The following is a 13,299-nucleotide window of genomic DNA, read 5'->3' on the forward strand; positions in this document are numbered from 1 at the left end:
GTCATGCGATTTTGTAACCGAGACGACAAAAGAGTTGTTAATTGGTTAGACCTTAGAATACATGATTTTTAGTTGATGTATATTTTCCAGTACATCGGACTGTTGGGATAGTGATGTTGAATAGACCAATTATCAATTCCCGAATCATGCATATTTCAGAGAATCTACATTAGACTGGCTAACGACGTGGTGTCTATGCCCGAAACACATTAGCAATGGATGTAAAGAATGATTTACAGATATCATGCTTTGAAACATACACATAAGTCGCCATTTGATGACATTTTTGTCCATAATGCTGGAACAGCTAAATCAATTGATTTTCATGATGAGCAGAGCTCGGTAAAAATGGACACTGAACAGTACCCGGGGTTCGAGAAGTTACCTGCCTTGATCAAACGACACCATCATCCGAAGATACTCAATAAGAGTTTGATTTGCACCAGAAAATATCTTTATTTATTAGACTATCAACGTCTGCAATATTGTACAAGTGCAAGGCAGTATAATATCACATGATTAACGAACACTAATCCGATACCAAATGGTTACTTTTGTTTGCAAAGTAGTCGCGGGTCATCGGGTGAATTAGGACCCAACGCGATGCGATTGATATGCTTCAGAGCGCATTAGCAATGCGTTTAGAATTCAACGAGATTCCAAGACTCCTTAGAGGTGTTATCGGAAGCCAATTGTAAGCGGTGAACTGCATTAAAAATTAGCACTATAAACGCCTTCCCGACGAAAATAGAAGGATGAAACAAAAGGGGGCAACAAACTGTTCAGACAATCATTAAATAATTTAGGAATTATGGGAATAATTCGTCACGAAGGGGGTAGAGAGCTACACCTATAAAACACGACTGTGACAAATGGGAACACAAGTCGCTTCACAAATTTGGAAAGCTCTTGATCAACGTCAGTTTCGCTCCGGACAAAAAGTATAGCAAAATGTTGGAGAAAATTAAAATACTTAGTGGTCAGAATGCATTGCCCTTCCCGGAACCGGGCGATGAAGTGGTGATATCCGGGATCGCCGGGAGATTTCCGGAATCAAACAATTTAACGGAACTAAAAGACAATCTTTTCAACAAAAAAGATCTCGTTACCGATGACGGTCGCCGTTGGAAATTAGGTGCCTATCGGTGTTATTTGGATTAATTAAACCCAGCCAATCTACGAATGGCTATGAACTACATCAATTACCAAAGGTTTAATTGATCTTATGGCTTATTGCAGATCATCCAGACATCCCGCAAAGTACTGGTAAAGTGTATAATTTGGATAAGTTCGATAATAAATTCTTCAAAATCTCTGCCGAAGAAGCAAATTGTATGGATCCTATGGCTAGAATACTTTTGGAACATACCTATGAAGCTATAATTGATGCTGGAGTCAATCCAAGAACACTCAGAGGAACGAAGACCGGCGTTTACGCCAGTGTCTGCTTTTCTGAATCAGAAAAAATCGTGCTTTATGGAAATCAGGTCAGAATATTATCACGGTCTACTTTTTTAATGCGTCACAAGTCCAAGGCTATTTGAAACCACGAGTCTGAAATGTAGAAACGATTTATGATTGAAAAAGTAGAGTACAGTAAATCAACATCTAAATTGGACCATTTCACAGAAAGTATGTTGTTTGCCCTGTACTTCACTATAACGTGATTAGATTGCCGCAATATCCGATAGCGATTAACCTCATGATTCGATATCACCAATTTTCCACTAATTGACGAAAACTATGAATTATGCAGCCGAAAGGATACGGCGCGACGGCATGCAGCCGGTTTATGATGGCTAATCGAATCTCACAGTGGCTGGGATTGACTGCACCCAGCTACACTTTGGATACAGCGTGCAGTTCCAGTCTTCATGCATTGAATCACGCATACAGAGCAATCAGGAGTGGAGAATGCGAAGCTGCGATCGTTGCGGGAGCAAACTTGTGTCTAAGTCCATTGGTATCGCTACAATTCTGTCTTCTTGGTGAGGTTCAATTTATTTTGCTCTGTTTCGTTACCAAAAGATGAGAATAAGCGCGATCATGATGATTAAGGGTGCGGAAATCATTTGGCATGAGGAAATCACACGGCAATGACATATCTCAGAGATTTTGAATTGGATTAGATGAAACTGAAACTTCAACGCTACATTTGGTATGATTATTTCAGGGGTTCTGAACCAGGATGGAAAGTGTAAATCATTCGATAATGAAGGCGATGGGTACAGTCGGAGCGAAACCATTTCCGTTATATATTTACAAAAAGCTCGAGATGCTAAACGTATTTATGCTCAGGTCGTTCACTCGAAAACCAATTGTGATGGTTATAAAGATGAAGGAATAACGTTTCCATCGCTAACAATCCAACGTCAGTTGCTCGAAGAATTTTACGAAGAGTGCCACATACCACCGTCCAGTTTGGCGTATCTGGAAGCGCATGCGACCGGAACTAAAGTAGGTGATCCTGTGGAAGTAGATGCTATTGACCAGGTGCTGTGCTCTGGCAGAACGACACCCCTACGAACTGGTTCGGTCAAGTCGAATTTGGGGCATTCCGAACCAGCGAGTGGCATGTGTTCGATCGCAAAGGTCAGTAAACATCAATGCTATGTGAACACGAAATGGAAGATTTGTTCTCCAATGACCAATGTTATTCTACTACTCGCAATCGCTAGATCATCATCGCTATGGAGACAGGGTACATACCCCCAAATATACATTACAAAACCCCTCGCAAGGGTATAAAAGCACTGGAAGATGGTCGCATTCAAGTGATCACGGAACCGACGCCATGGGAGGGTGGACTCGTCGGGATAAACTCATTCGGATTCGGAGGTGCCAACGCGCACGTTTTGCTGGAGTGGAATTCGAAAGAGAAAACCGACGATAACGAGCGGCATGTCGGACTGCCGAGACTCGTGGTCCTGTCGGGCCGAACCGAGGAAGCTGTTACGATTTTGTTGGACGACGTATGTATGCGATGGAAGATCTTATTGTTAGTCCAGCCAACCCGTTTATACCTCGACACGCGATTCACGATGGTTGGAAGGTAATACGGGGATTTTCCAAACCAAGGTGAATGAATATTTCGTTTTGACAGCTCGAGAGCAGACCGCTCGATGTCGAATACGTCGGCCTTTTTCACAATATACACTCCGAAGAGATCGAAGGGCATTTCTATCGTGGATATACAATTTTTCCACCTCGGGAAACACCGATGAAAAACATCCGCCACGTGCAGCATTTCTCGGGTTCGAAGCGATCGGTATGTTTTGTGTTCTCTGGATTGGGATCGCAATGGCCCGGAATGGGTAAGTGCCGCAATTACGCTTCTAGTTACACCCATACAGTCCAAATTGTTCGGTTATCGTAGTGGCGTATCAGTGTCAGGAATTTATTCACGACACAACTGTTGTGACACTTTCTGTCTAGACAACGTTTGTATGAAAATTTTTCAAAGATGGGACATCTGAAGAATTTTCTCGATATTTCTACCCAAAAGTAACTTATGTTCATAAAGTAAAAAACCAATTAACAGTCGGTATAAAATAGCATTCAGAACTTTTTTGGATATTCGACACCTATGGGATGTCATCGCACTGTTTTGTTATGAATGTCCATTTGATTGATTTGAAATTTGTGAATTTTTCAGGCGAAGCTCTACTCAAAATTCCTGTATTCGCAAAGACAATTGAAAAGTGTGACGCAACCCTCAGGCCCTATGGTGTCGACGTTTTTGATATTTTAACGAATGAAGATCCCAAACTATTAGACAATATCATGAACACTTTGATCGGCATCACGGCCATTCAGGTGAACTACTTGTCTGCCTTCTATGTGATAAATAATCAACAATAAATTTGATCTTCGAATAGTGCGTTGCATGACGCATAGTAAAATGCATCCTCACCAAAGTTCGGATATCTATCTTTCCACAGATGGGTTTGACAGATTTGTTGGCATCTCTGGGCATCGTTCCAGATAATGTCATTGGGCATTCGATAGGAGAATTGGGCTGTGCGTACGCTACCAATGGTCTCACCGCCGAACAAACAATTCTGACAGCATACTTCCTGGGTCGGGCTTCCGTTGAAACTAACACGATCCGAGGTCTCATGGCAATCGTCACACACGGCATCACAGACTTAGAACTGCTTTGCCCCCGTGATATTGATATCGCCTGTTACGATAGTCCTGGAACAACAACAATTAGCGGACCAGCCGAGTCTGTAAGAAAACTCATCTTGAAATTGAAGGTAATTTCACTTGAATCAGATTCGACGTGAGATGTAAATCGAAGCGATACTTGAATGACTCCATTGAATGCCTGAGAATCGGTGAATTTCGTAAGAGAGTTCGTGAAAATGACGGACTCTTTGTAGTATAAATTTCAGATGGTATCCTAGAAACATGACTTATACTCATGTTTTCCTCCGAATCACACTTTTTTCTCCTCATTCATAGGAAAAAAGAATTCCAGTAGAAGAGATTCCGTGTGGCAACATCGCCTATCACACCCGTCACATGACTACACTGGGCAAGACTTTGTACCCGCATTTGGGAAGAATCATTCGCAATCCAAAGCCTCGTAGCCAAAAATGGCTCAGCACTTCGGTGCCTCAGTCGAATTGGACTTCCGGTACGGCGAAATTATGCTCCGCCGAATACTTCGTCAATAACTTGATCAGCCCGGTTTTATTCGAGCAAGCATGTTACCTGATACCCGCCAATGCGATCACCATCGAAGTCGCACCCCATGGAATTCTACAATCCGTGTTGAAGACCTCATTGAGCAAGAGTAGCATCAACATTGATCTGATGGATCGTAATTACCGAAATCACGTTACCGGGTTACTTCAAAGTATTGGAAAAATGTACGAAGCTGGTCTGCATCCACAATTGACCAATTTGTACGACGACGTTCAATACCCAGTGAGTCGGGGGACCCCGATGATATCCCCACTGCTCAAATGGAATCATTCGGAGAGTTGGTTTGTAACAACTTATGCAATGATGCAAAAGATCCATACCGGAGATAGAGTTGTGAAAATATCGCTCGACAACGATTCGTTTGATTGGATGGCTGGGCACATTATTGATGGAAGAAATTTGGTGCCCGCTACAGGATATTTAGATTTGATTTGGGAAACCCTAGGAATGATGCATGGAGAAATATATACAGAACTTTCAGTCATGTTCGAGGATGTCAGGTTCCATCGAGCGGCAACAATACCGAAAGAGGGAGAAGTTACATTAACCCTCATGGTCCAGAAGGGTGAGTTCATACCCTACAAAGAGGCAATCTCAACGTAATTCGAAATGAAAGTATGAGAATCTAGAATTCTAGGTGATATAATTAGGATCCTAACATAGTCATAAGTTCATCGTCTCATAACAAAACTGATAATTCAATTTGAATAGACGGATTTAAATGCACCTAGCAAGTAAATTCACCAGAAATAAATACTGAATTCGTATTCGCGAGTACGCTTCACATTCGTAGCACCACGAAGCACGAAAGTACCATGCATTTGAACTTGATGCATACGAAGCTTTTATATGCTATCACTGATTTGTTTCGTATTAGGTTCCAACAGATTTGAAGTCACTGAAGGTGGAGCTGCCATTGTAACAGGATTCGCCAGAATAGTTGTAGACCCAGCGAAGGAATGCATTGCTGAGAAAATATTGGTTGATAGTGATGCGGAACTAGTAATGACAGCAAGGGATGTTTACAAGGAGTTGCGACTCAGGGGTTATCAATATACGGGACAGTTTCGTGCGATTCAAAAGGCGTCGATCGATGGCTCTAGAGGTCGTATATCTTGGGACAGAAAATGGGCACCTTTTTTGGATAATATGTTGCAAATGAAGATACTTGGGATCGATACGCGAGGATTGTTCGTTCCAACTGGTATTCAAAAGCTCGTTATCAACACTCGAAAACATGCGCAACAGCTTCGTGCCATGTCCAAAGATGACAAAGGTACGAATAATACTTTTCACTAATTCTGAAAATTAATTTCGTCAACGCGAAAGTGTATAGATATGAACTCCCTGCATCCGATGAAAAATCGCACCCACAAACAAGTCGATACAATTATTGCTAATTGCTCTTGCACCGTATGTTTGTCTCGTCCTAATTAGTTGCATCGCATATTGCAAAGTGCAACAATCTCGAATATGTTGTCCATTATAGTTGACTTTTCTTTGCAGTATTTGACGTGCTAATTGACAAAGACTTGGACGTAATCGTAGCAGGGGGAGTGGAAATTCGCGGGTTGAAGGCCAGTGCTATTGTTCGCAAGAAAGTAACTACCGTACCGGTTCTCGAAGATTTCAAATTCGTAGCACACAGAGATCAAGCAGAAATTGATTTGACAGTGTCAGTTCGCATCGCAATGCACATAGCACTCGAGAACCATTTGGGTGTCACTATAAAAACGATCGAATTGATAGGTGATGGCGATAACATGTCCTCCAAACATCCTATATCCCCTGCGATTCAGCAAGTTCTAGGGGATTTGCCGCTACTACAAGCAGATGTTAGAATCTTCGCGAACGCTGAAACATTCTCCACTCAAGATTTGCCACCCACTATCCAAGTCTCTGAACTGAAGAAATTGGCCGGTGAATCGGATGCGCTTTTGGGGATTGGAGAGGGACTTCTCACCAACAAAAATTGGTCAGTACTGAAAAACTTGTTGGCAGCAATTAAAAAAATGGGTTTCGTATTGTTGAGAGAGCCTCTTAGTGCCCCTGAGAATATTTATTCTGCTGCAAAAAGCCAACACCTTGATATTGTAATGGAAAAACGAACGACAAAGGAATTGATTTTACTTTTGCGTAAACAAGAACCGTCACCCAGACGTATTGCTAATATCGTTGAAGTGAGCAATAACGAATTCACATGGGTCTCTACTTTGCAAGCTCACATAAAGGCAGAGTGTGATAAAGAATCTTGTCTTCGCAATCGCATTCTACTCGTGAGTGAGGGTGATCTTACAAGTGGACTTATGGGATTCGTCAATTGTCTCCGAAAAGAACCAGGTGGTGATACGATACAGGGTTTACTTATCCAAGACTTACGAGCTCCCAAATTTTCACTGGAGGATCCATTTTATGCCGATCAATTAGCTTTGGGCTTGGCACTGAACGTTCTTCGTCCCGATAGACTGTGGGGCTCTTATCGATTTCTCGCAATGGACGATTTGCCATTACGACCCGTTCATCATATCCGAATAAATCAACAGACACGTGGCGATCTAAACTCACTCAAGTGGACAGAAGGCGTTATCCAGCCAGAGTCGAAGTCGAGAGACATCGTCAAAATATATTATTCGTCGATCAACTTCCGCGACGTCATGTTGGCGACGGGAAAGCTCGCGGTCGACGTAGCCGCAAAGACCAGACAGGCGCAGGAAAACGTGATCGGATTCGAATATTCCGGTATAGATGCAGACGGTCGTGCGGTTATGGGGATGGTTAATTCTGGAGCATTATCGAACTTATGCGTCTGCGACAGACAGCTTCAATGGCCGGTACCTGACGGGTGGTCGTTGGAAGATGCTGCAACCGCCCCGACAGTTTATGGGACAGCCTACTACGCGCTTGTAATGAGCGGAAAAATGAAAAAAGGGGATAAAGTTTTGATTCACGCAGGAAGCGGTGGCGTTGGTCAAGCAGCTATCAGGCTGGCACTTCGTGAAGGCTGCGAAGTGTTTACAACCGTCGGGACGCCGGAAAAACGCGCATTCATCAGGAATAAATTTCCTGAAATCGACGACGATCACATAGGGAATTCTCGAGATACTAGTTTTGAGCAACTGGTTCTCCAAAAAACAGATGGGCAGGGGGTGGATATCGTGCTGAATTCCCTGGCCGAGGAAAAGCTTCAGGCATCTGTTCGTTGTCTAGCCAAGGGCGGACGTTTCCTGGAGATCGGAAAATTCGATCTTGCAGCTAATAATCCTCTTGGACTGGAAGCATTCACAAAAAGCATCAGCTTCTATGGAATTCTTTTAGATAATTTGTTCACAGGCGATTCTGATCGTAAAACAGATCTAGTTGCATTGTTCACTGAAGGGCTCAAGAATGGTACGGTTCAACCACTGGACCGAACAGTATTCCCGATGGAGCAAATCGATGCGGCGTTCAGATACATGGCAACTGGCAAACATATTGGCAAGGTTCGATTCTTTATTCTGAATGTATTTAGCGTCAACTCATTCTCATTGCATTCCTTTCTCTACTATATAAATTGGATCATCTATCTGTAATTTGTAGCAATCGGAAACTGGATAACAATTTTGAAAAGGTAAACAGTCAACGGTTCAAAAATCAGAACTTCTGGATCAACAACATATTCGCAGAGCGATCAGATTTCGAATGATTTGTGAACCTTATTTCAGGTTATTCTTAAAATTCGTGATGAAGATGAAAATAAGCAGTCTCCTCCTCAGCCTCTCGCAATCCCTCGATATTACTGTTCAAATGAAGGCAGCTATCTCATACTCGGCGGCTTAGGGGGTTTCGGTCTGGAGCTCGCCGATTGGCTCGTACTTCGGGGGGCTAAAAAACTGGTCCTCGCATCTCGCAAAGGAATCAGTAACGGGTACCAACAACTATGCATCAGTAATTGGAGAGGCTACAACGTTAAAGTGTCCATCGTTGCCGGTCAAGACCCCTCAACGCGCGAAGGCTGCGAAACGATATTGAGAGAAGCCATCGCACTCGGCCCAGTGGACGCGATATTCAACTTAGCTGTTGTGCTGAAGGACAACTTATTTGAAAACCAAACAGTCGAAGATTTCCAAGAATCGTTCCGAGTCAAAGCTTGGGCTACGAAGCAGCTAGACGAGTTGTCGAGAATAATGTGTCCAGATCTCAGGCAGTTCGTGGTATTTTCCTCAGTTTCTTGCGGCAGGGGTAACGTAGGTCAAACAAATTACGGAATGTCCAACTCCGTAATGGAGAGAATATGCGAGGCTCGAGTGGCGGATAAACTGCCGGGCCTAGCGATCCAGTGGGGAGCAATCGGCGATGTAGGCCTAGTTGCAGAAATGCAAGAAGACCACCAGGAGATCGTCATCGGTGGAACCCTCACACAGCCGATAATATCTTGCTTGCAAAAGCTCGACGGTTTTCTTATACAAAATTCCCCAGTTGTGTCCAGTATGGTGGTTGCCCAAAAAGTAATTGGTGGTGCTGGACCTCTAGATCTTGTCGAAACAGTCCTCAACATAATGGGTACGATTGAAGAAGTTCGGTACCGTCTATGCTTGCCGAGATTAATACGATCAAACTCATAATTGTTTTCTACTCACAGAACTCAAAGACCTAACAACTGTTAGTCTGCACACACCCCTGGCAGAACTTGGAATGGATTCGATGATGGCAGTTGAAATCAAACAGACCTTGGAACGTGAATTCGAGGTGTTTTTAACCGCACAAGATATTCGAGCTATGAATTTCCAAAAGCTGCAGGAAATTTCGGCGAAGCATTCTGATAATAATTCCACAGCAAAGGTTACGGATACGACACAAAAAGGGATCATGAATTTGATAGAGCGAACACTAGGTACAAATACAATCACTGTTAAAGAGGCCTGCATAACATTGCCAACGATAGCAGAGGCTGGACGAAAGGAGGTATTCATAATTCCTGGCCTTGAAGGATCGTATGCCGTATTCAGTCCGTTGATTCCTAAGCTGAAATCTCCGGCAACTTGCTTACAACTTGGAACGTCCCAAGCGCATCAAACATCCATTCCAGACATGGCAGACTATATGATACATGTACGTATATCCGACAGTCCTCGATGACTATAATCAGTTTTTATGAATCGTTGCAATGTTCATGATTTGTTATAATGAGGTAAACAAAATTATACTTCCAGCATATGAAATCCAAAAGTGAAAGCGAAGACTTCGTCATTGTTGGGTATTCCTTTGGAAGTTTGATCGCTATAGAGCTCGTAAGACGTTTGGAGTCAGACGGGCGTAATGGTCGTTTAATTTTAATCGATGGTTCACCTGAGTACATGAAGGTATTAGCCGCCCTGAATTTCAAAGTAGATACCGATGAGCAGCTTCAATCCAATGTTCTATTGAGTCTGATGGATGTTATTGGACAATCTGCCTCTCAGAAGGTGAATTCAGCATCATTCCACACATTATGCTAAGTTTGTTGAGCAGTAAGATTGATTGCGCAATGTTGTCTTCAACATTCTAACGATTGAAGTATTTTCATGCTAAATATTTTTCTGGGTCTTGACCAACGACTGCTTTCCAGTTTGCCGAAAAATTGAAAAGCTGTGATTCGTGGGAGAAGATGGTCGCAGCATTCATGGACTGTGCACCAGCGACTGTGAATCTCATTTTTAAACCGGAACATCAACCGATCTTATGCGAGTGCATTTACAACCGAATTAGGGCTGTGAGGAATTATGATCCTTCATCATTGCCGCCCCTCAGAACACCGATCACGCTCATCAAACCCAAGAATGAGACTATTGCGTTTGATGCGGAAGACTATGGACTAGGATCGGTGAGTTGATACGAAAAACCCATAGTTTGTGATTACATCTATATCCAGTATGATCATTTTGAAAATAGTTTTCATTTTATGCTTCATCTCTGACAAGATCGCCTGACTCGGTGATCACCATTGAATTCAAATGGTTACTTGACTTACCTCCACATCTATTTCTTACAGCTTACCAAGGAAAAAGTAAAAATATTCTACGCAGAGGGTGATCATCTATCGATGCTGGGCGACAACACTTGTGCAGCAGCTATCAACGGGGAATTAGATGATGCGACATAACATTCAAGTTGCACCTCGATCTATTGCTTTCGTGTTTGCTGTGATACTTGATCATTTCAATTCAATTACATACCCTCATACATTGGCGGATTGTAAATACATGTTACAAAATTCATGATGTATCAGAATAAAACACTAAACACCAACATTGAGTTATCACATAAAAGACAGTTGTTCTATATAATTTTCAAACTATGTATATACATTAACCTACATCCACAACTTGGTAGACACCTTGCGAGGTGGACTAGCTCCCTCAATTATGAAATGTATCCAATAAATCTGAACAGAAACCTAAATCAGATACGTTTCTCGACCTCCACTTTTATAGTTTATACCAGCCCATCGACGAATCAAGGGGTTATACCTGCTCGAAAATTTAAAAACGATTCCAATCAGCACATTCAGATCTACAGAGGTTGAGGCAACCATTTTTATGGATCAATAGATAAATGGAAATTCTTTAATTACAAAAGATTTCACATCAAAGAATATCGATAAGATCGATGTGCCTCAAAAACTTGATCTACTGATTGAGAATGAGAATCAGAGATTTGAAGATTTAGAGATGTGGTAGTTTAGAATATCTAGGTGCTTTCGATTTCATTCGGTTTTCGTGCCTCAAATCCATGAAAAGAGATATCTTTTCTATGGAAGTCTACGTAGCCACTCTAGTGTTTCAAAAGTTTCTACCTCATGCTACGAAGGTTTCGGTCAATTAACTGATCTGAAAGGAAATCGCAGAAAATTGGTCTACACGAAGAACCAGCATGGCCATTTTGTGTGGGTTGGAATTTAGGGGATATGCCAGAATGTGCTGGACTTGTACTGCTATATATGCTGCAATGAATATTTCAGTGTTTCGACGAAAAAAAAAGGCCTGATATATTGATACAAACATCGATACGCCAGTCAAACATTCACTAACATTTTTCATCATGTTTACTCTTATTACCATTCGATCTCGAAATCACTTACTTACCGATAAATTGAATGGACCGCGATCTTCGTAGAAATTGAGGCATAGTTTTTTTTTTCACCGAACCGTCATTCTCAAGATGCCTGACAGATAGAATCAAAATGTGACGAAGACAACCGCGTTGCAGAATCGAATTTCAGTGCATTTCGTTGATGGTATAGTTAGGAAATAAACTTACAATTAGTAAGAAATGGGATCTCATGACAAGGGTACCAACAGGCGGTCGTAGTCTTGACCCTAGAACTGTAGACTAGGGTGGTTATCTACCCCAGGTGAACTTTGAAAAATGTCGTTTCGACCGTTTCTTTAGCACGTTTAAGTATTCAAATCGATTTATCACCAACCGAACTTCAACAAAATCGAATTTTGTCCTCGCCATTGTCTTCAGTACGGAAAAACCAAGAGATTCGTTCAATTGCGAGCCTCGTTACTGCTTTCGAAATAATTTTACGAACAAGAAACGTGAGGAGTAAACCCCAGTATGTTGTTCAGAAGTAGAAAACTAGGGTAAACAAGATAGAAAAAACGCATAGCATATCATGTAATAAAATAGCCGACCAATGGGAATAAGAATAGATGATTAAATGTAAAAATAATTTACAGAGTGATCGAAAATAGTAGAAACGCGGCACTGCTGTTATGTATCGAGTTAACTATTTATGCTATTGAGAGTAGCAATATCTACTCTCAACGTTTCTACTATAGTGTGTTACAGAAAAACAACATTCATGTTGGATTTGGCGTAAACAACATCTCTAATGAACCGAAGTGTGATACTCGATTTCCTTATGCGTATCATTAATATTGATCGAAAGAATTTCATGCGATATACAATGCCTCCAAGAAACCACGAGAGTATTCGGTGTAATTCAGGTCGAAATTACTTTTAAATGTTATACGGTGAATTGAAGCAAGGATCAGTGACCGCAGAATTGCACAATACGTTGCACATATTCCTACGGAAGTTCAATGGTCGTTGAACTTAACAAATGTCTGAAGTTTTGGAACTCACTGTTCACGAAATTATAATATAATTGAACGTCGGTTCATCGGACTTTTTCAAGGCAATGTGCATGACGATATAAATTGCAAGAGAACATTTCATCCGTTATCGATGAAAAGTAGGACAAGAAAAGTTATGTAGGAAAATTACGTGAAGTAAAAAAACAAGATTTCCTCGATAATCATTTTTTTAATTTGTCACTGCGGCGCGATATCTTCCATTCGATCGTTGACGTTCAGTCTCCCACAAGGCGACACATATGATTTTGACTTCAGACATGCACTAAATTAGCTGATGTAACTAACGCTGTGTCGGTTTTCTGTGATAGTCTGAAATGAATAAAAAGTGATTGCCTTATTCTGTTTTGATGGCCAAAGGCTACGCATATTCGATTCCAGAATAAATTGCTAACGTTAATTCACTGCCGTACTGTTTTTATTAGCGAAACCAATTCAATGAATGCGCGAACGAGTGATACCTTCCAGA

The 13,299-nt window shown here is 41.7% G+C and overlaps 1 protein-coding gene across 1 annotated transcript; it reads left to right on the plus strand.

The window, feature by feature from the left end:
- The first annotated feature begins 842 nt into the window (after positions 1 to 842).
- Positions 843 to 10,997, plus strand: LOC105682913 (fatty acid synthase-like). The gene is made up of 16 exons (XM_048649813.1): positions 843 to 1,135; positions 1,240 to 1,487; positions 1,757 to 1,988; positions 2,174 to 2,592; positions 2,679 to 2,972; positions 3,104 to 3,314; positions 3,656 to 3,816; positions 3,942 to 4,259; positions 4,468 to 5,278; positions 5,591 to 5,989; positions 6,220 to 8,192; positions 8,415 to 9,252; positions 9,332 to 9,801; positions 9,903 to 10,154; positions 10,298 to 10,552; positions 10,721 to 10,997. The coding sequence occupies exons 1-16, from the start codon at positions 952 to 954 to the stop codon at positions 10,829 to 10,831; spliced, it is 7,176 nt and encodes a 2,391-aa protein (XP_048505770.1). The 5' UTR covers positions 843 to 951; the 3' UTR covers positions 10,832 to 10,997.
- The last annotated feature ends 2,302 nt before the right edge of the window (positions 10,998 to 13,299 follow it).

This window comes from Athalia rosae, chromosome 2 (assembly GCF_917208135.1).
Source record: "Athalia rosae chromosome 2, iyAthRosa1.1, whole genome shotgun sequence".
Classification (NCBI taxonomy): domain Eukaryota; kingdom Metazoa; phylum Arthropoda; class Insecta; order Hymenoptera; family Athaliidae; genus Athalia; species Athalia rosae.

Bases quoted from the DNA above. Each gene is read 5' to 3' on its own strand.
- LOC105682913 (XM_048649813.1), top strand. From the start codon at position 952: ATGTTGGAGAAAATTAAAATACTTAGTGGTCAGAATGCATTGCCCTTC. The intron at 1,136-1,239 runs GTGCCTATCGGT...GGCTTATTGCAG, and splicing joins CGGTCGCCGTTGGAAATTAG to ATCATCCAGACATCCCGCAA. The intron at 2,973-3,103 runs GTATGTATGCGA...TCGTTTTGACAG, and splicing joins TTACGATTTTGTTGGACGAC to CTCGAGAGCAGACCGCTCGA.